The following is a 26977-nucleotide window of genomic DNA, read 5'->3' on the forward strand; positions in this document are numbered from 1 at the left end:
GGAAAGAGGGTGAAGACTTAGACTGTTGTTAGACCAGTGACAACCTCCCTCCATTATCTGTGCTCCACAGTGGACCAGGGGTTTTCCTACAATCACTGCCACCAGAGCTTCTCTTCTCAAGGATGCTGTACATAAAATGAAGACAATTTACAGACAAGTACATGGAGGCTCAGCATCACAAGGAAAACGTGATCTGTATCTCACAGCAAGCAGTGCAAGGTCTTTTGAGACTTTGAGTCCCAGCTCCTTCTAGAATACCACGGCCTCAAGTAAGAGGTTTCTATCATTTCCTCTCTTAGAGACATTGTATGGCACACGAGAGTCCACTGGTTTGAAAGAGTTTGGTTGTATGACCTCTGAGGGCTCTTCTTAGAAAACCAAACAGAGGATTTTGACAGGCCACCTTCTTGCATCCTAATCTCTGGGTCTGACAGAACCAGTTTCAGCTAGGTGTGTTCTTAGCAACAGGGCTGACAAGCTTTACTAATTTTGCCAAATTTGCCGAGAGCAGAAGCTTTTATCAGCAAACAACCCTCAGGGATAATTAGAGTTGGGAAATTTTCTTTCCCAGTCACAGGAAGAAAACCTGAGCTGTACTAAGCAGAATGAAATATACACAAAAAAGAAACTTGCAGAAACCAAAAACTTACTATCCCCTCTTGGATCGCTAGAGTAAATAATAACTACATTATTCCTCACCTTTTCTTTCCAACACAGAAGAAACAGAGCCCAAATAAAGAAATGCAAAGCACCGTCTCAACATTCCCAAACATTAAAGGGTTCCAGTTGTTCTGAATGTAAGGGCAAATGAAATGTAAAAATACAAAGTTTTTGTAGGCAGGTCAGCATAAATGATAAATTTTTTATCATAGATGAAGATCACACTGGTTATCAGGGCTGTCAGACTGGGCTGCTGCATTCCAAAAATGGTTGCTTCTCACTCTAAGCTGCCAAGCCTAACAACGCAAAGTCTAACAGCAGCAGACACTTCTAGCTATATGACCCAGAACAGTTCACTTAACCTCTATATAGTTTGAGTTTTTCTAAAGTAAAACAAAAGTAACGCCTACAGTAAGGACCAAAGGAGAACATAATTTAAGCCATGGAACTATGTAATTCAAGCCTTTTTACAATCACTAAATTACAATAGGCACAGGTGGTAGTGCCATTCAGGACAGTGGCCTGTGAGGTCAGGGGGTTCACGGTCCTGTCTTTAGGCCAGAGGACTCACAAATGGTCCCAAATTGATATATAGCGGGGCATGGCAGAGGTCACAAAGCTGGTGGCTTCCTCATTTCCTCACACACAGCAGGCAGCTGGCTGTGGATCTGAGGATCACAACAAATCATGGCTGAAGTTGAAATGAAAAAAAGAAGCTTCAGTCTCCAAAAGTGAATCCTGACAAATGCTGAATATTGGGATTACTTCTGGACCCAGGGAGAATAAATGGCTGTAAGGTTAACACAGGGAAATTCTCAAGTCCTCTGCACTTTCCACTCTAGGGAAAACCTCATTTCTTATCCCTTTCTGGTGAGAAGAGACACTGCTACAAATCTTGGTAAATGATTTGCTAACCCTTTGTAGCCAAATCCCAGGCTGGTAAAAATCTGGCCAAAAAACGGTCCCACTGCTGGGAAATAACACACCCAGCTTTTCACAAGGCCCATCTACCTGTGGAAAGGAGGGGATGCCACACACACCTTTCTCCTCACCATGTAGAAGCACATGGCTTGGAGGAACAGAGTAAGGTTTCTGAATCAGACAGACCCACTCAGCCACTCACTAACCAACACTATGGTGAGGGCATTAAAGGTGACATATACAAAGCCCCTGGCACCAAGCCTGGCATAGAGCAGGCAATCTTAATAGCAGCTAATCTTACCAGGTAATGAGAGCTTTCTACAGGCTCTGGGATGAGGTCATGCTAATCCTCCTCATCTCTTCTCTCCATCTGTCATTAAGCCATGAATAACATATGCTGCTGATTAAAGTTGGAGGAGACATGACATGTGATCCTTAAACCAGAAGGACAGGGATTAATTTCTTGCTGTTTTGTTTTTTCTCTTTTCTAAGCTGAATCTCCAACATAGCCGAAAGCATCAGAATAATGAGGATATAAAAAAAAAGAAGGATCTCTGCTTAGCCTGAAGGCCAGTTCCCCCAGAAAGGTACCCTTTATGGAAGGAATTCTTCTAATTTAATTTTGGGTGCATTCTGAAGGGGAGAAACAAAATGCTGAGAAGACAGTAAAAGTTTTAGTCAAAAATTAAATACCCCACAATCCTTCTGAAAAAAGGTTTTTTTGTTTTGTTTTGTATTTAAGCAACTCTAAATATCAGAGGTATTTTTGGCCATTTTCTTCTACATTTTTCTGAAGGAAACTTGACAAAGAGCTAAGTACTTCTAAAACTGACTTTGAAAACTGCTTTATTCTCATTTTATTAATTCTTTAACCAAACTTTTCTTTTACTCGCAGTTGAATGGCCCACCTAATATCTGGAGCTTAACAGTGCTCTCCGCCCTGTACACGGAAGGAAAGCATGGCACATGCCAGTACAGCAACCACTGGGTCTGCACCACTGGGCCTCATCTTCACACTCTCCTTATACCATCTCTGCCTTTTACTCTGGCTTCCCCAATTCTAAAGCTTTATGCTGTTTGCACATGTTGAGGTTCCACTGAATGGTTTCATGCAGGGAAACAAGATGATCAAATGTGTGGCTTTAGAAAGATCATGGTGTAGAAGATGGACAGGAGGCGGCTGGACTGGAGGCAGGGAGAATGGTGAGAGGACAGGTGCAACAGCCGAGCTGACAAACAATTACAGGAATTAATGCAGTGCAGTATGGATAGAAGAAAGAACAAGAGGAGGGAGAAGCAGAGAACCTGGGACTGACTGACTGACTAGGAGATAAAGGGAAGGGAATGACTTCTGGGCTTCTAGCTTGGGACACTGGACCAGGAGGGTAAGAGAGAGCGAGCATGCGGGAAAGTGCACATGCACTCCATTAACCAAGAGAAGATACAGGAAGAGGAAGTTAAAGGGTGGGAGTGGGGGGAGATAAACACCAGAGTCATGTCGAACCTAATGTTTTTACCTGGTTGGCAATAACCTCTACAGGGAAGCAATGGCCAGAATAGTGTAGGACATCGGGGAGACAAAGAGCTGCCAAGTCATAGCCCCAGACCCGACAGAAGGAACTGAATTTTCTCCAGTCTTTCCCTTTCCCGAAGTCCATACTAACTAGCATCAAATTGGTGAGGTTTCTTTTCACTTACAGAATGGGTGGTCTGGCAGTCTTTTCAAGTAATGGCAGTTCCTGGCTTGTCTGAGCTCAGCCTTTAGGACCCTTTCTACATCTCAGACCCAGAAACTAACCCACCCAAATTCAAGCCTCCTTCACTCACCAGCTGGATCTCAACAGCAGTCACTGGCCTGTGATTCAACAGCTGAAGCTTTTCAGCTCTGTCAAAAGAAAAGTACAGAGCATTTAAAACTCTCATACCCCTAAGGATTTTGAGTCTTGACCAAGCTGTTTAGAGAACACTTTGTCAGATAACAAATGGAAGAACAACTTGGAACATGACCCTCAGTTTCTTCAACTGTAAAACAAAAGAATGGGAGTAAGAGAGTTCTATATCAGTGACTCTTACTCAAGGGCACAAATATATATTAGAATCCTAATGGTACAGAGGCTTGGATTACAAGAAATGCATTGATAGCAGATAGCACAGGTGTAGTTTTAATAAATTTTATTTGGAAAATGTGAATAATGCTTTCTTAATCCAAATTATAGAAAGTAAAAGATTGACAAAATCATCTTGGTTGGTCATCACTTAGAAATGGTTGAGAATTCCTTTCTGATATTAAGATTAAATGTTATTCAGACTTGGCCTGTTATCTTAGTAAACAAAAACAAGGACTCTAAGGGGACAGGAGTTAATACACGGTAGTATAAGACACAGTCTTCTGTCCTCAAAGAGCTTACAATCCAGTTGGGGAAAGAAGACAAATACAAGGAAATTTCAACAGAAGATTTAAGTAACAGTGAAGATACTCATTATCATCTGTCACAATTTACAGCTCCTTGCTGAAGGGGTGGTTGAAATGTGTGGACTCTCAAAGATGACAGGACTTGAAAGAAAGTGGCTTCAATTACCACCCTTGTGCAGGTGACAATTTCTACATTTCTCTCTCAATCTGACCCTGGAGCTCCAGCTTCATCTTTCTTTCTTTTTTAAAAAATTTATTTATTTATTTGTTTGTTTGTTTGCACCAGGTCTTAGTGGCAGGAGGTGGGCTCCTTAGTGTTGGCATGCGAACTCTTAGTTGTGGCACTCATGTGCGATCTAGTTCCCTGACCAGGGAACAAATCCGGGCCCTCTGCATTGGGAGCACGGAGTCTTACCCACTGCACCCCCAGGGAAGTCCCTCCACCTTCATCTTTCAATTCAATAAACAATTCTGGAATAAAGTGATGAGTAAGCCACAATTTCCACAGCCAGGTGTTTGGGGAAGCAGTACCAGTTACCCCGTTCTCCCTAAGCCTTGGTTTCACCACCTGTCAAACAGGAATGACAACAGTACTTACTGATCTCATAAGGAGATTATGAGGGATGAAAATCTTACCATTTATAGCAGGAGCAGCTACCATTTACTGCTTACCTTCCATATAGCAAGGACATTTAACCCTCAGACTTGACATTGAGATGGTAAAGAAATACTTTGTCCAAGGTTACACAGCTAGTAAATGGCAGAGCTGGGACTCTGCCATGAAAGCCTATTATGTCCATAACCATTCATAGTGTTCATAATGACGACCCACACAGTAACTTCCCCGTAAACGGTAGTCACAGTAAAAAGGCGGCTGTAGTTAAACTCCACTCCTCACAGTCCCCCAAACATTCACTCTAGACTTCAGAGAGGAGACGACTCTTGCACTGCGCCCTTAAGGATTTTCTAGGCAAAAAGGAAAAGAGGAATGGGCGGTCAGGGAAGGAACAGTACAAGTAAACACCCAGAAGAACAAAAATTCATGGAGTTTCAGGAAATGGCTGCTAGAGAGGCTGTGGGACACAGCTTGAAAGAGTCACATCTGGGACAAAGTCACAAAGGTCCCTGACTACCAAGAGGCCAGATGTTACTCTGTAGACACTGGAGAGCAACTGAGGGAAGGAGTGACTTGCTGGGTCTAGAACACCTGAGAAAATGGAGGCAGAGACACTGTAATACTCAAAAGTTGTGAACCTGGACAGCAGCAGCAGCAGGAAAGGAAATGAGAGTCTGGACCTGTGAAATGCTCCTGGTCACCTTCAGGTACAGTCAACAGGACCTGACAACTGCCTAGGTTGGGTCGGGGGGGTGGGGTGAAGGAAATGCGAGAGTTAAGGCTTACTGTCGGATGTTTAGCCTGTTTGGAAAAAATGTATTAATTGAAAATTTGAATTTGAGTTTGTGTACTTTTGGAACCACAATGAAGAGGTCTCTGTTGAACAGCCTGTCTAGTTTTAGTTCTAGTTTGGTCTAGAACTAAAGAAAAAGATCAGAGCTGGCTTTATTATCAAGGAGTTATGTGAAACCACGAGAGTGGAAATCATAGTCCAGAGACCAGCTGCTGAGTAAATGAAGACCCAGACAGAACACCATAAAACACCTCCATTCAAGGGGCTGGGAGAGAAAGCAGCAAAGGAGCAAGGAGTGAAAAGAGAAAAAGAAAACTTAGGAGAGTGGTGTGATGGAAACCAAGAGAGGAAAAGTTCAGGACAGAGGGTATTATCAACAATGTCAAATGATGAAGAGAGGAAAGTAGGTTGATGGTAGAGAAGTCACTGGATTTGCCAAAAAGGAGGGCACTGGTGGCCTGGGCGAGTAGTTCAGTGGAATAACAGTTAAGGTGACAACTGGATTGTGGGGACTGGGGAATAACTGTGGAGGAAATACCTCTTTTTTTTTTCTTTGTAATTCAATTATCATCACTTTATTCAAATCTTCAAAACAGTCTTTATTCTACATTTTTAGTATAAAAAACCCACAAGACAGATGCATCACAGTGTAGCTAAAGACATACAACACTGAACTTCCACAACAGTCAAACATAATATGTAGAGAACACAAAATTTAGGTGAACTGAAATTATAAGATAAAATAAAATCCAATTTCAGAAAACAAAAATCAAAAGATTAAGGATCCTGAAATATTCTTAGCCCTAGTGAGACTTCACTGGACTCAAGTCATTTTGGAGTGAGACATTCACAATATGACCCCATTAACCCAGCTTAGGAATTCTTGGGAGCCATGAGTGGACACATCAGGCACTCTGACAATAAATTGTAACCAATTTGTGATCTGAAAAACTCCCCTTAATTTGGCTCTAAAGTCATCAGACTTTTCAAAGGCATCCTCCTTGTTGCCCCTCTTATTTTAAACTGTTTCAGTACAGTTTGTATTGATATGCTTTGATATCAGGAAAAGTTCAGTTTTTCTGGCAACAAAGCAAATTTGGGTTTGGTTCATGTATAAAGAGATGATCTTTAAGGAGGGTCCAAAGGCACTCTCCACTTCTGCCTAAGGAGATCCAAAGTGGAAATAAAGGGGTCTGTGCTTAGGGCACAGAGGAAGTCTCAGAGGATCCTTGTAAAAGACTAGTTAAAAGATGACAAGTGGGAGAAGTGCAAGGAGAGAAGGAAATGGGTCTGACTGCTTTCTGTCCTGCACCACTGATTCAATGGAGACTGGTGGGAGGGAATGGAAGACTAGGATAAAGGGTGGGATTAGGGCAAAGGGTGGAAAGGAAAAGGCAGACAACCAATGTGTTTCATTTATAACAAGTAATAAAAATCAAAGACTTACAGGAGATTAAAGACCAATCAGAATAATCTGGCAACTTTAATCAGAAGATCAAAGTTCTCTCCAAACCTAATTTCATGTTTTATTACTAAAAGCGAAGACCAGTATAGTACAGTATTACTCCAGAGAAACTAAAGGAAGGTCCCTAGGGCTGCTTCACTCACATTCATTTTATCAATGGATACACCCCCCTACATCAAAATGCTTCAGGGCGGTAATGCTACTACTATATATATAGTTTCTTATTAAGTTTGAAAAGTGACTGAAAGTTTGGGCACCAGAAAGACACCTCAACAACGTGTGTCTAAACTGCAACTTCAGGTTAATGTGACTAAAGCAGTTATATTGTGAGAAGCTACGTGATGTCTTTCCTGGCACAGAGGTGGCCTTGGCTCCTCACCAGATGGTGTAGTCACCATCTGAGCCACCCATGGAGAAGTTTCTCTTCCACTGAGTTACAAGGACATGGGCTCCCTGCATGACTGCAAGCTGTGCAGTGGGAGGATACCCAGTGCTGTAGGAGGAACCGTGCCAGCAGTAGCCTCAGCTCCAAATCTGGAACCTTCATCACACCCTCCTCCCACCGGCACTGCTAAACCACCTGGAGGTGGGACCAACCAGATACTAAGCCATGGGGACTCTGCAACCTAAAAGGCCAACGGCCACAGACTAGGCCGTGGGAAGATACCGTGAGATGCCAGGAAAAGCAGCTGACACAGTGGGGACTGTGGCAGCCCCTGAGTGCCCAAAGCTTGGATGGCAGACCTCTGAGCAGGCAGGTGAAGCATCAGTACAGGGTGGAACCTGAGGAAGATGCAAGGTCTGAGAGTACACTGGATTCCCAGGAGGCTGCGCAGGGTAGGCTGGCTGTGGTGGATACTGACCCCTGCCGTTCATGCAGGCTGTGGGTCTGGTTCAGCTCAGTGTCATGGACAGCGTCTTGACAGGATAGAAGTAAAAAAGCAATTATGGCCTGAGGAGGGCAGGTTCTGAAGGGAAACTGAAGCATGTTTGTCGGCTAAGAACACAAGCAGGTGGAGAGGCTGAAATTACAGGAGAGAAAAGAAAAGACGCTCAAAAAAAACAAAAGTTCAAAGTTTCCGTGAAAAGGCTCATGTTTCACTGAGATCACAGCAATGGGGAAAGAAAAAGCAAATTTAAGGAGATGTGAAGGGAAATGAGTTCATTTTGGATAGTTTTCTCAGTGAAGCAAAAGTGAGGTCACCATCTGAGAGGTCTGGACGTGAAGAGGGTTAACAGGACTAAAAGCTGCAGAGAATCGAGTAAGGAGGAGACTAGGAATAAGACTAGGACTAAGCAAGCAGCTTCGAAGGACCAGCTGAGTTGGAAAATATGAATCCTCACTCAAAACAAAATTATTTATTTTAACCACCATCATCTAACAGCATGAATAAAGAATAAAGAGTAGGAAAAGACATAGCTGAATAAATGAACATCTCAGCTACAAATCAATCAAAGCAACAGAACTCAGTTTATTGAACAGTCATTATCCTGCCAGGCTCTGAAATGCTGGAAATGTTCCTACAGTTGCAAAAAGGATAAGTCTCCTACCGACAAAATCATTACAGCTACTCCCTGAAAAACCCCAACCTGGAGTCAAACAAACCAGTCAAGTTCTCTGCTCTGCACCCCCAGGAGCTGAGCCCTGCTGAAGTCAAGTCCCAGAACCACACGTACTGCAGGTGCCAGTTCTGGGGGCGGGGGTTACAAACATGCCCCCCGACTTCATAATCAGGCTTATTTTTATCATCTCTACTTTCTCTCCTTCACTTAATTCACTGCACTTCAGCTCCCCCCACAACTGGTCACCAAAACTGTTTTCATTAAAGGGCGCAGGGAGCTCCATGCTGACCACTTTTTTTTTTTTAATTAATTTACTTATTTTTGGCTGCATTGGGTCTTTATTGCTGCACACGGGTTATTTACAGACCTGGGTCCCAAAGGCAAGTCCTTCTACTCCTGGCAGACATGGCTGTACATCCTAAGGAGATCTCAGGATGAGACCTGGGGCTGCAAGCCAGGCTGCACTTCTTAAGAACAAAGTACCTCAAGCAAAAAAATTTAAATGATTAGAGAACCAAATGCCTTGGGGAATTTAACATGCTACAGGAAAAAATGACATAGGACTTAGTGTCAAAGTGATTTTAAGCTGAGTCTCAAAACTACCATTTTGCTGAATAAAGCTATAAAGTCAAATAAAACATGGTTCCTCCCAAACCTTCAAAAACTCTAGCAATGGAGGCTTTTAAGGAAATTAATGCAGCTCCAGTTTGTACTACTAGAACCAGACCACTTAAGGGCTATTATCTTGAATCTCCTCTTCCTGAGAGAATGGTAGAGAAAAACTCTACTGGGATATTCAGAAATAAGAATTAAAGAGCACTTCACAGCAGTTTCTGTTATAAATGTGATTCCTGTCTTAAACTGTACTGGCTAGCACAAAATGATCCAGGTCTTGATAGCATATGGCAAGCAGCCCCTTGAGTCACCAGGCACTGAGGCCAAATGAATTCCAGTGGGCTGCAATAGTTGGCTACCTCCCAGAGGACCTGGGCCCAGAGACAGTGAACGAAGCCTGCCAGCCCCCTCTACTGTTGTTTTCAGAACAACACTGCCTGCAGCTTTTGCTTCCTACAGTCATAGGTAACCTGTGTGTCAATAAGAACCCTGGCATGTTCATCTGTCCCAGGAATCAACCATTTAATGAAAAGTAGGCACTAAAGGGTGAAAAAGGACTTTACAAATCTTCAAATTTAGGATTACAAATGGAAAAAGAACTGAAATAAATCCTCCCCTGAATATTACAGTCTACTTGAAATATATATAGATTATGGCCAATCATGAATCAGCTTGCAAGGCAACTGAATAGTAGCCAGGTGCATATTTATAGCAGAAAAGATGTAGGGACTGCAAAGCAAAACACCAGGCAAACAGCTGAGAAGGGGTCTTAAAAATCGACCATTAGGACTTCTGTTGTAGACAAGTGGAGTAAATCCACTAAAGCCTCTTTCTGTTGTTCACGACAACAACAAACGCAGGACAAAACACAAAAGCAAAAACCTGGACTCTGAAAACAAAAGTAGGTGGACTGGAAAGGGAAACAAAACTCGAAGAAAGCTAGAATTAGCTGGTGGGACTTCCCTGGTAGTCCAGTGGTTAAGAATCCGCCTTCCAATGCAGGGGACGCGGGTTCAATTCCTGGTTGGGGAACTAAGATCCCACATGTCACTGGGCAACTAAGCCCGCACGCCTCAACTAGAGAAAAACCCGCGTGCCGCAGCAAAGAACCTTACACTTTGGTGTGGGGGATGGATGTGAGTTTCTTTCTTTTCCTCCTTTCTCTCATAAGCCCTGATCCTCAGGACTGCCCTTAGCAGTACTGCCCTACAGCAGTAGTTTCACATGCAGCTGAAACTCCAAGAGAAATTCCATCTTTCTGGCCAGAAGATTGGGAAAAGGGGCCCCAGAGATCTGGATGGTGTGGGGGATGGATGTGAGTTTCTTTCTTTTCCTCCTTTCTCTCATAAGCCCTGATCCTCAGGACTGCCCTTAGCAGTACTGCCCTACAGCAGTAGTTTCACATGCAGCTGAAACTCCAAGAGAAATTCCATCTTTCTGGCCAGAAGATTGGGAAAAGGGGCCCCAGAGATCTGGAGATCTAGGTAAAGCCCATAACTCGAGGGCAGTTCCTCAGGGAGCCCTGGCAGTGGGTATATCCAGGAAGGGAGCCACTGTGGTCCAGAGTGCCACGGAATATCTTTTTTCCCCCTCTCCTCTTTTTTCCTACCTTCTTTGCCCCAAGGGTGGCACCAGTAACAAATGCAAACAAAGGCAGCTAAAATGATGAGAGAAATCTAGTACTTGTGGCCAGAGGCCTAAAAAAGGGGGCACATGTGGGCCTGAGAGTCTGGGGGCAATCCCAGAGAGAAGAGCAAGAGAGAGGATTTCCCTAAATTTGAGTACCAATCAGCACAAATCTTAGGTTTAGCCCAAGCTATTCATGTGTAGAACAGCCCCAAACAACAAAGAGCAGAGACCCAGCACAGCAAATACACTGAGAAATGAACAAGTTAAAACATAACTCCAGTCTCATATGCAAAAAAGATCCAAAGCAGCAGAACAGTTTAAAATCTAAACTGATATTGAAATCCTTGCCATGTAAGCCAAGACAGACTTGAGGTGTGAACATAACTGGACGACCACCTGCTAAAAGAAACAAAAAAGAGCAACATTAACCAGAGGCATTTCACAGGATCCAGAGTTCTAAACAACATAATATTCAAAATGTCCAGGATACAATCTAAAATTATCTCAATGAGGGAAATATCACTCATTATCAAAGGAAAAGTTAATCAACAGATACCAAACCTATCATGACCCAGATGTTGGAATTATCAGACAAAAACTTTAAAGTAGCTATTATTACAACATGAGATATAAACAAACATTCTTTTTTTTTAAACATTCTTGAAATGAATGGAATAATAAAGTTCTCAGGAAAGAGACAGAAATTATAAGTAGTAAACAAATGAAAATTTTAGAACTGAAAAATATATGAAATTTTACAATTCACTATGTAGGCTTAATAACAAAATAGAGTTGACACAAGAAAAGAGTCTGCGAAAGTACAGACATTTCACTAGAAATTACCCCATTTGAACAACAAAGAGGGAAAAAAATGAAGAGAGGATTCAGGGAAGATGGCAGAGTAGGAAGAACCAGGAATCTGCCTCCCCACCACCCAGACAACAACCATCTAGACAACTAGACCTAAATGTAAAATGCAAAACTATAAAACTCCCAGGAGATAACACAGGAGAAAACCTAGATGACCTTGCATATGGTAATGACTTTTTAGATACAACACCAAAGACACAATCCACAAAAGAAATAACTGATAAATTGGACTTCATTAAAATTAAAAATATTTGCTCTATGAAACACAAAGTCAAGAAAACAAGATAAACCACAGACTGAGAGAAAATATTTCCAAAAGACACGTGATAAAGGACAGTTATCCAAAACACAGAAAGAATTCTTAAAACTCAGCAATAAAAAAACAAACAACCAGGGCTTCCCTGGTGGCGCAGTGGTTGAGAGTCTGCCTGCCGAGGCAGGGGACATAGGTTCGTGCCCCGGTCCGGGAAGATCCCACATGCCGCAGAGCAGCTAGGCCCGTGAGCCATGGCCGCTGAGCCTGCGCGTCCGGAGCCTGTGCTCCGCAACGGGAGAGGCCACAACAGTGAGAGGCCCGTGTACCGCAAAAAAAACCAAAAAACAAATAACCCAATTTTTAAAATGGGCAAAAGAACTACTTACAATAGCCAAGACATGGAAGCAACCCAAGTGCCCCATCAACAGATGACCGGATTAAAATGTGTGTGTGTGTGTGTGTGTGTGTGTGTGTGTGTATGTATGTATGTATGTATGTATGTGTGTGTGTGTGTTGTGTGTGTGTGTGTGTGTGTGTGTGTGTGTATATATATATATATACACACACACACACATATAGATACATATACACACACACACACACATATACACACAATGGAGTATCAGCTAAAAAAAATGAATGAAACACTGCTATCTGCAGCAACGTGGATGGACCTAGAGAATATTATGTGTAGTGAAATAAGTCAGACAGAGAAAGACAAATACTATACAATATCGCTTATATGCAGAACCTAAAAAAATAATACAGGGACTTCCCTGGCGGTCCAGTGGTTAAGACTCCATGCTTCCACTGCAGGGGGCATGGGTTCGATCCCTGGTTGGGGAACTAAGATCCCGCATGCTGCACGGTATGGCCAAAAAAATTTTTAATTAAAAATAAAAAAATAATACAAATGAATACATATGCAAAACAGACTCACAGATATATAAAACAAACTTGTGGTTACCGAAAGGGAGGGGGAAGAAGAGGGGACAAATTATGGGTATGGGATTAACAGATACAAATTACTATACATAAAATAGATAAGCATCACGGATTTACAGAGAAAATAATCTGTATGATACCATAACACTGGATACACGTCATTACAGATTTGTCCAAATCCAAAGAACTGTTCACCACCACAAGTAAACCCTAATATAAACTATGAACTTTTGGTGTTAATGACGTGTCAATGTAGGTTCACTGATTATAACAAATTTACCGCTCTGACGGGGGATGTTGATAATGAGGGATGCTATGGATGTGAGGGGGATAGAACATATGGGAAATCTCTGCACCTTCCCCTTATGTTGCTATAAACCTAAAACTGATCTAAAAACATGAAGTCTTTAAAAAAAAAAAAAAAAATTCTGCAAAGGTGCCAGAGTAGGAAGTACCAGAAATCTGTCTCCCCGCCTAGAAAACAACTGTACTCCTGGAATCTGTCTAATATTAACTATTTTGAAACTCTGAAGTCTACTGAAGGCTTGCAACTTCCAGGGGAAGTTCTGGAAGGTAAAAAGCAGTTAATTTTGGTCAATTTTAGATCTTAGCACAGTAGCAGCACCCATCCCCCAACTCCAGTGGCAGGCAGCTGTGCCCACGTTCCTGGAGCAGCTTGTAAACAGCCTGTGGAAGCTAGAGAGGGCAAAAAGTACCCTGTCCTCCAAATATCAAGGATCTGTGCTCTAATCACTGACTATAGCTTCTGATCACAGAGGTGCAAGTAAAGGGGCAGCAGCTATTGTTGTTGCACCCCCGCCTCCAGCTGAAGTGACTTTTAGAATTTAAAGGGCTGGTGTCCTTTTTTCCCCCAACCCTTCTTTTTTTTTTTTTTCTCCCTAAAGTTCAGACACTAAAGGCTGGAACATTCAAAAATAACTGCATATATGGGAAAAATCAGAGTGACTGTGCATGCCTAGGGAAAGGGGCACACTCAGAAAAGACCTGAGAAGACCTTGGGTTTACACCTCAAGCTGATCCGTAGCACAGAGACAGCCTACAAGACAAAAATAGCAAACAATAAACAAAAATCAGCAAGCCTAGGGGAAGGAAGAAAATCTGATTTCCAGAGTTACATTATTAGATCAAATGTCCAGTTTTCAACAAGAAATCACAAGGTAAACAAAGAAACAGTTAAGTATGGCCCATTCAAAGGAAAAATATAAATAGAAAATGTCCCTGAAAAAAACCTGATGGCCGGTCTACTAGACAAAGGCTTTAAAACAACTGTCTTAAAGAGGCTCCAAGAATGAGGGGCTTCCCTGGTGGCGCAGTGATTAAGAATCCGCCTGCCAAGGCAGGGGACACAGGTTTGAGCCCTAGTCCAGGAAGATCCCACATGCCGCAGAGCAACTAAGCCAGTGCACCACAACTACTGAGCCTGTGATCTAGAGCCCACAAGCCACAATTACTGAAGCCTGTGTGCCTAAAGCCTGTGCTCCACAACAAGAGAAGCCAATGCAATTAGAAGCCAGTGTACCACAACAAAGAGTAGCCCCCGCTCACAACTAAAGAAAGCCGCACACAGCAACAGACCCAACGCAGCCAAAAATTAATTAGCTCATTAATTTTTTTTAATTAAAAAAAAAGATGCTCCTAGAATTAAAGGAAGATGTGGAGAAAATAAAGAAAACAATGTATAAACAAAATGGAAATATCAATAAGAGACACAAACAAACAAACAAACAAAACAGAAATTCCAGAGCTGGAAAGTACAATGACTGAAATGAAAAACACTAAAGGGATTTGAAGGCAAATATGAACAGGCAGAACAAAGAATCGATGAACTTGAACAGAAAAAAAGATTAAAGAAAAGTGGACAAAGTCTAAGAGGTCTGTGGAGCACCAAGAAGTGGACCAACATATACAGTTTGGGAGTCCCAGAAGGGACTAAGTGTCCATCAAGAGATGAATGGTTAAAGATGATGTGTGTGTGTGTGTGTGTGTGTGTGTGTAACAACAGAATACTACTCAGCCATAAAAAAGAATGAAATAATACCATTTGCAGCAACACAGATGGACCAATAGATTATCATACTAAGTGAAGTAGACAGAGAAAGACAAATATCATATGATATCACTTATATGTGGAATCTAAAAAAAAAAAATACAAATGAACTTTTTTTTTTTACAAAACAGAAAAAGACTCACAGACATAGAAGACAAACTTATGGTTACCAAAGGGGAAAGGAGGGGAAAGGTGTGGAGGGATAAATTAGGGATTTAGGATTAACAGACACACTAGTATATATAAAATAGATAAACAACAAGGACCCACTATATAGCACAGGAAACTATATTCAATATCCTGTAATAACCTATAATGGAAAATAATTCTGAAAAAGAATATATATATATATATATATATATATATGTGTGTGTGTAACTGAATCACTATACTGTACACCTGAAACTAACACAACATTGTAAATCAACCATACTTCAATTAAAAAGTTTCCTTGTCTTTAAACAACAACATAAAAAACAGAGGCTTGGGGACTGTAGAACAATTATCAGAGTTCTAACAGTTGTGTCTTTGGAGTTCTGAAAAGAAAGGAAGAAGACACTGGGGCAGAAAAAAATATTTAAAGAAACAATGACCCAAAACTTCACAAATTGGGTAAGACACAAAAATTTACATAGTCAAGAAGCTCAGCAAAGATAAACTAAAAAAAAAAAAATCATAATCAAATCTTCAAAGACCAAACATAAAATATTGAAAACAGTCAGAGGAAAACAATACATTACATATTGGCATGACCACAGATTTCTCGTCAGAAACCATGGCAATCAGAAGACACTGAACTAACATCTTTAATGTGCTGAAAGAAAAGATCATTCAACCCTGTGAAACTATCCTTCAGGAATGAAAGAAAATAATAACATTCTCATTTGAAAGAAAACTGTAGCCAGCAGGCCTGTTCTAAAAGAACGATAGAGGAAGTTCTTCAGGCTGAATGATAAAAAGTAAACATGGAACAGGAATGAATGAAGAGCAAAAGAAATAGCAAAATTCTGGGTAAATATAAAAGACTATTTTTGTCCTCTTATGTTCCTTAAAATATGTAGAAGTATAGAACATAAGTAATAAAACACTGCTAAACACTATTTTCAACATATATAGATGTAATAAATATGACAACTGTAACAAAAGGGAGAAGATAAAATAAGAAGTGTTGACAAGGATGTGGAGAAATTAGAACCCTTGTGCACTGTTTGTGGGAATGTAAAATGGAGCAGACACTATGGAAAACAGTATGGCAGTTCCTCAAAAATTTAAAAATAGAATTATCATAAGATCCAGCAAACTTGGCTTCTGGGTATATACTCAAAAGAACTGAATGCTGGGTCTCAAAGAGATATTTGTACATTCATGTTCATAGCAGCATAATTATGTGCAACAGCTGAAAGGTGGAAACAACCCAGGTATACATCAGTTGATAAATGAATAAACAAAATGTCATATATACATAAAATGTAATACTATGCAGACTTCAAAAGGAAGGAAAATCTGACACATACTATAACATCAATGAACCTTGAAGACATAATAAATGAAATAAGCCAGTCACAAAAGAAAAAGTACTGTATGATTCTCATGTGAGGTACTTAAAGTAGCCAAATTCATGAGACATAAAGCAAATTGGTGGTTACCAGGGCTAGAGGATGCGGAATATGGGGAGTCATTGTTTAATGGGTATAGAGTTTTAGTTTTGCATGATGAAAAACTGTCCTGTGGATGGATGGCAGAGATGTACAACAATTAAATATATCTAATGCCACTGAATTACACACTTAAAAATGGTTAAAATAAAAAGATAACAATATTAAATAATATTCATACTTTTTTTTTAAGACAAATATTATATGATTCTAATTACATGAGGTATACAGAATAGTCAAATCCACAGAAACAGAAAACAGAGTGGTGGTGTCAGGGGCTGAGGAGAGCAGGAAATGGGGAGTTGTTTAATTGGTATACAGATTGTTTTGTAAGATTTTAAAAGTTCTGGGGACTTCCCTGGTGGCGCAGTGGTGAAGACTCCACTCTCCCATTGCAGGGGGCCCAGGTTCAATCCCTGGTCACGGAACTAGATCCCACATGCGTGCCGCAACTAAGAGTTCGCATGCTGCAACTAAGGAGCCTGTGAGCCACAACTAAGGAGCCGGTACGCTGCAACCAAGGAGCCCGCGAGCAGCAACTAAGGAGCCCACCTGCTGCAACAAAGACCCAGCACAACCAAATAAATTAAAAAAAAAAATTCTGGGTATTGGCTATACACAATGTGAACACTATACTTAATATAGATGAACTGTAGGCTTAAAAGTGGTTAAGATGGAAAAAAAAAAAAAAGTGGTTAAGATGGTAGGGCTTCCCTGGTGGCGCAGTGGTTAAGAATCCGCCTGCCAATGCAGGAGACACAGGTTCGAGCCCTGGTCCAGGAAGATCCCACATGCCACAGAGCAACTGAGCCCATGCACCACAACTACTAAGCCTGTGCTCTAGAGCCTGCAAGCCACAACTACTGAGCCCATGTGCCACAACTACTGAAGTCCGTGCGCCTAGAGCCTGTGCTCCGCAACAAGAGAAGCCACTGCAATGAAAAGCCCGCGCACCACAACAAAGACCCAACGCAGCCAAAAAAATAATTTTTTAAAAAAATGGTTAAGATGGTAAATTTTATGTTATGTGTATTTTCTCACAAAAATAAAACAAACTGTAAACATACACACAAGCACACATATGCACACCTGAAAGATGTTTGTCTTCAGAGTTCATTTAGAGAAGAGAGGCAAGGGGAGAAGGGTACTTAGTTTACTGATAGTGTATCAACTGTGCGCCTGAACTAACACCAAATGTTTCCTCCAAAAGAAAATTATTGATTATTCTCAATGAATGACAAAAGCTTTTTGGATTTATCAGCTCTAGTATCAATTCTAAAAGACTAGGGCTAGTTTTCTTCTCATGGAAACTTTTGATCTAATTCTTAATGTTTTTAATTCCTACAAACTTAACTTATTCAAAAAAGTCACCAAGAAAGTAAATGGGCACTAGAAGAGCAGACAGAATATTATCAAGCCATTTTTGCCCCAAACACACACAAATGTCAAATGACTTAATTCATCAACTTTATAAAAAGCACTTCAATTTGTGAATCCCATTTTTCAACCAATTTAGTCTGAATGCTGGGAAGGGGTTATGGGAAGATTTTTGGGAAACATTTTTGAGATTAAAAAGCCCACTACATTCTGTTTCTGGCTCTAGAAGGATCCCAGTGTCTAAGTCTCAGTTGTCTCATCTACAGTACCATGACCCTGGGACTTCCCTGGTGGCTCAGTGAGAATCTGCCTGCCAATGCAGGGGACACAGGTTCAATCCCTGATCCAGGAATATCCCACATGCCGCGGAGCAGCTAAGCCCGTGCACCACAACTACGGAGCCTGTGCTCTAGAGCCCGCGAGCCTAGAGCCAGTGCTCCACAACAAGAGAAGCCACCACAATGAGAAGCCCGCACACAGCAACAAAGACCCAAAGCAGCAATCAATCAATCAATAAATCAATAAATAAATTTATACAATACCATGACCCTACGCCCTGTGTACTGATTACAATTCAAAACACAACCTAATATAAATACACAGTTGCTGAGGATGACTTTTATAAGCTATCATTTTCATTATGTGTCAGTCTTTTCCCACTTAAGATTATTTTTACTTACTTGGTTAACTTGTGGCTTTTCACTGCTGTGAGAAATTCTCTCACAATCTCAGGACTCTGGTGCCTGCATGGTGTTTTTGATATGTATTTTAATGTCTACAAAAAAAAAAAAAAAAAAAAACAGGAAAGGCAAGCATAAGACAAACAACCCCAAATGACAAAAAGAGAAGCCAATGGCTATAATTAAGTATTCTAAAATTTTGCTTCAAAAATCTTCTGTAAAACAAATGCCTTCAGGAGACTCAATCTTCATATAATAGGAATTCCTCAAAAATAAAACCAGTAGCTAGAACAAAAAGATTACTGAAATTTTAGAATAAAGCTTTTCTGATCTTAAAGAAAAAACTCAGTCTGACAACTGTGTTATCATGTATCAATTTTTTATAGACAGGGAACCCGAAAAATAAAATAAATAGCCTTAAGTCCATATATAAACGACCCAATAAATGGATTAGAAGGAACAACTCTTTCTTACAAAGAATTCTAACAATTAAACATAGAAAGAATGAGGGAAATAAATCACCATTGGGCAATCGCACCATAGGAATAATTATTGCAGGAAGGATCCACCAATGAATACTAAAATTAATGGGCAAAAGCTTAAGAAGTAGGATATTTGCATAGTCTCAAAGCAGCTTCCCCAAAATATTTATTTATTACTGTGGTAGTTTTAATGTGTGTCCTCAAATTCTTTAATATCCCTCCCTTAAGAGATGAAGCCTATTCCCCTTCCTCTTGTATGTGGGCTGGACTAGGTGACGCTTTGCTAATTAACAGAATATGGAAATGGAAAAACAGTAACTTTACAGTGGAGAAACCAGGCAGACACCACCTTAACCAAGTTATCAAAGTTAATGGCATCAGTAATAAGACACTGATACCATGTACTCTGTATAATGAAATGAGAAGGGCACATTTATTACCAAAGTAACTTTCCTTAAAGCACCAAAAATTAAAAGCAAGAACTTAAGAATTAATAGAGTGGGGACTTCCCTGGTGGTGCAGTAGTTAAGAATCTGCCTGCCAGTGCAGGGTACATGGGTTCCATCCCTGGTCAGGGAAGATCCCACGTGCCACGGAGCAACTAAGCCCATGGTCCACAACTACTGAGCCTGTGCTCTAGAGCCTGTGCTCCACAACTACTGAAGCTCACGTGCCTAGAGACCATGCTCCACAACAGGAGAAGCCACCGCAATGAGAGGCCCGTGCACCACAACGAAGAGTAGCCCCCGCTAGTTGCAACTAGAGAAAGCCCACGTGCAGCAACAAAGACCCGATGCAGCCAAAAATAAATTAATTAAATTTTTAAAAATTAAGAGTGATATTAATTAATATATTAATTAAAGTGATATTAGTTAATAAACTAATTAACTGTGTAGTTAAGGGTGCTTGATAGTTTGAAATGTGTATAAAACTAATTACCAACAATCTTTTTTTTTCTTCTTTGAAAGAGATGAACTATATAATGTGAAAGAACACGAATGAATAAATGAACTGTAGGGTTCCAAACACTCAATTAAATGAAAAAAACCAGATGGGAAGGAATGGTGACGGAAGTGTTAAATTCCTTATTTTCCTTAAAAGAGATTATGACACCTTAATGCAAGTTTAAAAATGTCTTTGAAAAGATAAATTAGAAGAGTTAAATCCAAACCTCTTTAAAGACAAAATCAAAACTGAAAGCAAATAACAAGAAAAAACAAAATGACAGATATAAAAATCAAACATCATATAACAAATACGACAGTGTAAGCATAAGATTGGGAGAGAATGCAACAAACTATCAACTAGATATTAAGATTATGAATTACTTTTGATTTCTTCTTTATGCTTTTTTGTACTTTCTAAGTTTTCTACCATAAAAAGTATCACTTTCTCTGTAATAAAGAATTTGGCTTCGCTAAAACAGAGAGTCTGGACTTTGACCTCAGCTTTTGGGAGGTAATCTCCATACTCCTGAAACATTATATCTAATAGGAGTATCTTTGTCTGGGGGCCTTATGTCCTACTGGATGGTCTTAACAATGAGACTTAGAGTAAGGGCTTTGGGTCATGTAGACCAGTAGACCTGGAGGCTAACATGAACGACACAGGCAATCAATCATTCAATCATGCCTAGGTAATGGAGCCCCAATAAAAACTCTGGACACCAAAGCTTGGCCGAGCTTCCTTGGCTGGCAATATTCTGTGTGTATTAACACACACTGATTTCAAGAGAAATGTGCTCTGACTCCACATTAGAGAACAGTGGAAGCTCTGCATTTGGTATTTCTCCTGGCACCTGCCCCATTTGCTTCTTCCTTTGGCCAAATTTAATCTGTATCTTTTCCTTGTAATAACCTGTACCGGTGAACATAATAGCTTTTAGCAAGTTCCATGAGTACTTCCAGTGAATTATTGAACCTGAGGGTGGTCGTGGGGCTCCCCGACTTGCAATTGGTATTAGAAGTGATGGCAGACTTTTAATTATTCCCTCCTCTGACTTTGCAATTGGTTAACACTCGCAATTGGCCAAACTCTTTCCACTTCTACAAACAGGATAAAAACTGGGTTACAGTAAACCTACTCAAATCAGATAATAGGTAGTCATGATTCAATGGCCAGTCATCAGCAAGATAACCAACCCCCTTCAATGGTAGTTTGGGTAGACCTTCCAAAAACCTAGGCTTACTTCATACGTGATAGTATTCAAGTTCTGTTGCCCAGAACTGTGTTTATTCTTTCCACTTTCTTTACGCTGCTCTTTCATATCAGTTAGTAACTGGAACACCTAGGAAGAGATATACAAAAGATTTCCATAAATAAATTTGAGAAATGTATCTATTCCAAAGTCAATGATTTTAAAGGGTAAAGAGAATAATATCTCTTTTCTTCTCATAAACCCTCCCCCAAACTCTTGCATTAGAGCAAGTAAGTCTGAGAAGCATGTGACTTTTTAAAAATGCTTTTGGGCTTCCCAGGTGGCACAGTGGTTAAGAATCTGCCTGCCAATTCAGGGGACACAGGTTCGAGCCCTGGTCCAGGAAGATCCCACATGCAATGGAGCAACTAAGCCTGTGCGCCACAACTACTGAGCCTGTGCTCTAGAGCCCACGAGCCACAACTACTGAGCCCACGTGCCACACCTACTGAAGCCCATGTGCCTAGAGTCCGTGCTCCACAACAAGAGAAGCCAACACAATAAGAAGCCAGTGCACCGCAATGAAGAGTAGCTCCCACTCACCACAACTAGAGAAAGCCCGCACACAGCAACAAAGACCCAACGCAGCCCAAATAAATTAATTAATTAATTAAAATAAATTTTAAAAAATAAAATAAAAATGCTCTTTTATCTAAGTCAAATACTGCAAATTCATTTGTTTACATAAACTATTTCAAGTGTTTCCTACCAATACACACCATATAACTGATCTCCTCGGCTCTCAAAAATAATATTCTGAGTATCTGAAAGTAAATTTTCCTATAATATGATCATCTCAATAGATGCAGAAAAAGCATTTGACAAAATTCAACATCTATGATCAAAACTCTAAACAAAGTGGGTATAGAGGAAACATACCTCAACATAATAAAGGCCATAAATGATAAGCCCAGAGCTAACATCATACTCCACAGTGAAAAGCTAAAAGCTTCTCTAAGATCAGGAATAAGACAATGGTGCCCACTCTTGCCTCTTTTACTCAACACAGTACTGGAAGTCCTAGCCAGGGCAATTAGGCAAGAAAAGAAATAAAATTTAGCCATCCAAATGGGAAAGGAAAAAGTAAAACTGTCACTATTTGCAGATGACATGGTATTACTTATAGAAATCCCTGAAGACTCCACCAAAAAACTGTTAGAATAAATGAATTCAGTAAAGTTGCAGGATACAAAATCAACATACAGGAATCTGTTATGTTTCTATACACTAATAACAAACTATTAAAAGAGAAATTAAGAAAACAATCCTATTTATTATAATTGCAACGAAAAAGATAAAATTAGGAATAAATTTAACCAAGGAGGCAAAAGACCTGTACAGTGGAAACTATAAGACACTGATGAAAGAAACTGAAGAAGACACACATAAATGTTCATGCATTGGAAGAATTAATATTGCTAAAATGTCCATACTACCCAAAGCAAACTACAGGTTCAATGCAACTCTCATCAAAATTCCAACTGCATATTTCACAGAAATAGAACAATCCCAAAATTTGTATGGAATCACAAAAGATCCAGAATAGTCAAAGCAATCTTGAGAAAGAAGAACAAAGTTGGAGGCATCACACTCTCTGGTTTCAAACTACATTACAAAGCTATAGTAATCAAAACAGTATGGTATTGGCCTAAAACAGATGCAGAGATAAATGGAACAGAATAGAGAGCCCAGATATAAATCCACACATATATGGTCAATTAATTTATGATAAAGGAGCCAAGAATACACAATGAGAAAGGATAGTCTCCTCAATAAATGGCGTTGGGAAAACTGGACAGCCACATGCAAAAGAATGAAACTAGACCACTATATACACCATATACAAAAATTAACTCAAAATGGATTAAAGACTTGATGATGTAAGACCTGAAACCATAAAACTCCTAGAAGAAAACATAGGCAGGGCAATTAGGCAAGAAAAGGAATAAAATTTAGCCACCCAGATGGGAAAGGAAAAAGACATTGGTCTTGGCAATGACTTTTTGGATTTAGCACCAAAAGCTAAGACAACAAAGGCAAAAATAAACAAGTGGGACTACATCAAACTAAAAGTCTGCTGTGCAGCAAAGAAAATCATCAACAAAATGCAACCTACTGAATGGGAGAAAATATCTGCAAATCATATAGCTGATAAGGGGTTAATATCCAAAATATATAAATTCATACAACTCCAGAGCAAAACAAACAAACAATCTAATTTAAAAATGGGCATTTTTCCAAAGAATACATACAGATGGCCAACAGGTACATGAAAAGATGCTCAACATCACTAATCATCAGGGAAATGCAAATCAAAACCACAATGAGATTACCACCTCACACCTGTTAGAATGGCTATTATTAAAAAGTCAAGAAATAAATATTGAGGAGGATGTGGAGAAAAGGAAACCATTGTGTACTATAGGTGGGAATGTTAATTGGTGCAGCCACTATGGAAAACAGTATGAAGGATCATCAAAAAATTGAAAAAAGAACTACCATATGATTCAGCCACTCCACTTCTGGGTAACTATCCAAAGAAAACAAAAACAGTAATTTGAAAGGATATATGCACCCCCATGTTCACTGCAGCATTATTTACAATAGTCAAGGTAAGGAAATAAACTAAAGTGTCCATTTACAGATTAATGGATAAAGAAATTGTGGCAAATATATACAAAGGAATATTATTCAGCCATAAAAAAGAATGAAATCTTGCCATCTGTGACAACATGAATGGAACTTGAGGGCATTATGCTAAGTGAAAGAAGTCAGAGAAAGACAAATACTGTATGGTATCACTTATACGTGGAATCTAAAAAAGAAAAGGGGAAAAAAAAGGGACTTCCCTGGCAGTCCAGTGGTTAAGACTCCATGCTTCCACTGTAGGGGGCGTGGGTTCAATCCCCACTCAGGGAACTAAGTTCCCGCATGCCACGCAGCATGGCCAAAAATTAAAACAAAAACAAAACCAGAAACCAAGCTCATAGATACAGAGAACAAATGGTTGCCAGAGACAGCAGGGGGAGTAAGCAAACTGGATGAAGGTGGTCAGAAGTTACAAACTTCCAGTTATAAACTAAGTCATGGGGATATAATGTACAGCATGGCAACGCCAGTTAATAATACTGTTTTGCATATTTGAAAGTTGCTAAAAGAGTAAATCTTAAAAAGTTCTCAACACAAGAAGAAAAGAATTATGTAACTATGTATGGTGAGTGATGTTAAGTAGACTTATTGTGGTAATCATTTTGCAATATATACAAATATCGAAACATTATGTATACTTGAAACTAATATAATGTATGCTGACTGTGCCTGAATTTTAAAATATTTTCCTAAAATAAATAAATAAATAAATAAATAAATAAATAAATAAATAAATAAATATATATATATATATATATATATATATATTCTTCCCTGGTGGAGCAGTGGTTAAGAATCTGCCTGCCAATGCAGGGGACACAGGTTCAAGTCCTGGTCCGGGAAGATCCCACATGTCGCAGAGCAACTAAGCCCGTGCATCACAACTACTGAGCCTGCACTCTAGAGCCTGCGAGCCAGTACTACTGAGCCTGTGTGCCATAACTACTGAAACCTGAGTGCCTAGAGCCTGTGCTCCACAACAAGAGAAGCCACTGCAGTAAGAAGCCCACGCACTGCAACAAAGAGTAGACCCCGCTTACCGCAACTTGAGAAAGCCTGTGTGCAGCGATGAAGACCCAACGCAGGCAAAAATTAATTAATTAATTAATTAATTAATTATTTTTAAAAAAGATCTTGCTTCTCTAACATGAAAATCTATTTTATTTCTGGAAAAGAAAAATTATGAAGCAAGCGATAAAAGTAGTTTACAAAAAAAGAAAGAAAGAAAGAAAGATAAAAGGCTATATAACTTTAGAAGTAAATTTTCTCCACAAGGTAGAAACACATGTGTATTAGTGCTAAGAAGGGTCAGGGGAGGAAATCTCTCTCCTGTTTTAGAGATTATACCAGAGAACTGAGAGAAGCATAGGATCATAAACACAGTAACGACTAGATAAAACACAACCACTCCCCTGCCTGTCATTCCTTTCAGAAATAGGGGCATGAGACCCAATTAATGCAATGTTTCCCCAATGGATAAAACACTACACACCTTGTCCAGAGTCTAAGCTGCAGAAGGAGGCTCCTAAAAGCCAACGGCTTGGGGCTTCCCTGGTGGCGCAGTGGTTGAGAGTCCGCCTGCCAATGCAGGGGACACGGGTTCGTGCCCCGGTCCGGGAAAGTCCCACATGCTGCGGAGCGGCTGGGCCCGTGAGCCATGGCCGCTGAGCCTGCGCGTCCGGAGCCTGCGCTCCACGGTGGGAGGGGCCACAACAGTGAGAGGCCCGCGTACCGCAAGAAAAAAAAAAAAAAGCCAACGGCTTGACCAACAACCATTTCCTTCCTATTATGAGCAGCAACCATTTAAGATGAACCTTTAGGAAGAAAAGAATATGGCCCACTGTGTTAAATCTACTACCTTCTACATATATCACAAAATGGAGACTCAAATCTCCTATAAGTCTTCCTGAGTTTAGATTCTGGCATAAGAAAAATGGACAGTGAATATATGAATGGTTTTTTCTATACCTGGAGTCAACCTATCAGATAGTTTTGCTAGTACCAAACAACACCCAGGCAAAATAGAAGGTAGGCAAAAATAATGTTCTCTCCTCTCTCTCACCAACTTCTTTCCTTTCTTTCCCCAACAACCCAATCCTCAAGCCCCCAAATTCCAAACCTGTTACTTCCTACTAAATTATTCGTAATGGTGAGTCACTAAACTCTCACTTCCGAAACGAAGGTGTTAATACTTATGAGACTATTATGAGGATCAAAATAATAACTTATAAAAGCATTTTACAGCTAAAGAGTGGTAATTAGGAAAAGGCGTTAAGCATTTTAATGGAAAACTTCTGCAAACAGAAACAGTTCCAAAACTGATGCTTCCATCACAGGAAGGCATCCCAAATGAAGATCTAAAATCTTTGGGATTTGGAGAAGGTTGCCTACAGTAAACTAAAGGCTTCCCAGCTTCCCTGAATTACTGTATATAATTTACTAAGCTAAGACTATTCCAAGGTCCACCAGATGGTGCCATCTCTCCTATTTTAAAGTGGCAAATCTAAATGAATTCAGTCATTTCTAACCAAAACTAACTGAATAATCTTCAGAAGCAAAGGGCAAACGATCAGAGAGGAAAACACAATAATCCAAAGCTATTTACCTCATAGTTACTGAGCAGCGCAGCGCTGGCATCCTTCCTGCAAAATAAAGTAAATTATCATCAGTCTGGGCTCACATCCCTTTGTGGGAATTAAATATCTACAAAATAATCCCTCTGTCAAGATTCAGTAGCACAGTTCAGAAATTTGGGGACTACAACCTAAAATTGAGAAACGTCCTAAGTCTTACTGGTTTAGCTGGCAATGGAGAAATTCAGAGCAAATTCTCCTTTTAACAGTCACAGTATATCACACATCCAACACCAAGTAGGTGATTAAAATACTATACTTATCCCTGGTCCAAGCAGGCAGAAGTTGAGAAGTCAGATATCTAGGGGAAGTTAGTTACAGGAAGAACACGGAGGCAAAACCACAGGAGCGGGGGATGTCAATAAACAGAGGGTGCTAGAATTAACTGGAGAAACAGAGTGCCACCTCATCCCACAGCCATGTCCTCTCTACAGTACCATCTGCCTTCCATCAGCTATTGACATTTTGGGCAGCCAAGTCCTCCTGCTGA

At 40.2% G+C, this 26977-nt stretch overlaps 1 protein-coding gene and 1 pseudogene across 1 annotated transcript in view; both read right to left on the reverse strand.

Annotated features, from left to right (window-relative positions):
* The window catches only part of CRCP (CGRP receptor component), a 36965-nt gene that overhangs the window by 2018 nt on the left and 7970 nt on the right, over nt 1-26977 (reverse strand). The window contains exons 2-5 of the mRNA XM_007452650.1: nt 26460-26496; nt 21197-21295; nt 18527-18621; nt 3409-3466 (exon numbers count right to left, since the gene is read on the reverse strand). Of these exons, the coding sequence (XP_007452712.1) occupies nt 3409-3466; nt 18527-18621; nt 21197-21295; nt 26460-26496 (289 nt within the window). The remainder of the gene's footprint in view (nt 1-3408; nt 3467-18526; nt 18622-21196; nt 21296-26459; nt 26497-26977) is intronic.
* LOC103089769 (DAZ-associated protein 2-like) lies at nt 7244-7744 on the reverse strand (annotated as a pseudogene).

The sequence above is a fragment of the Lipotes vexillifer genome, unplaced genomic scaffold, assembly GCF_000442215.2.
Source record: "Lipotes vexillifer unplaced genomic scaffold, Lipotes_vexillifer_v1.1 scaffold426, whole genome shotgun sequence".
Classification (NCBI taxonomy): domain Eukaryota; kingdom Metazoa; phylum Chordata; class Mammalia; order Artiodactyla; family Lipotidae; genus Lipotes; species Lipotes vexillifer.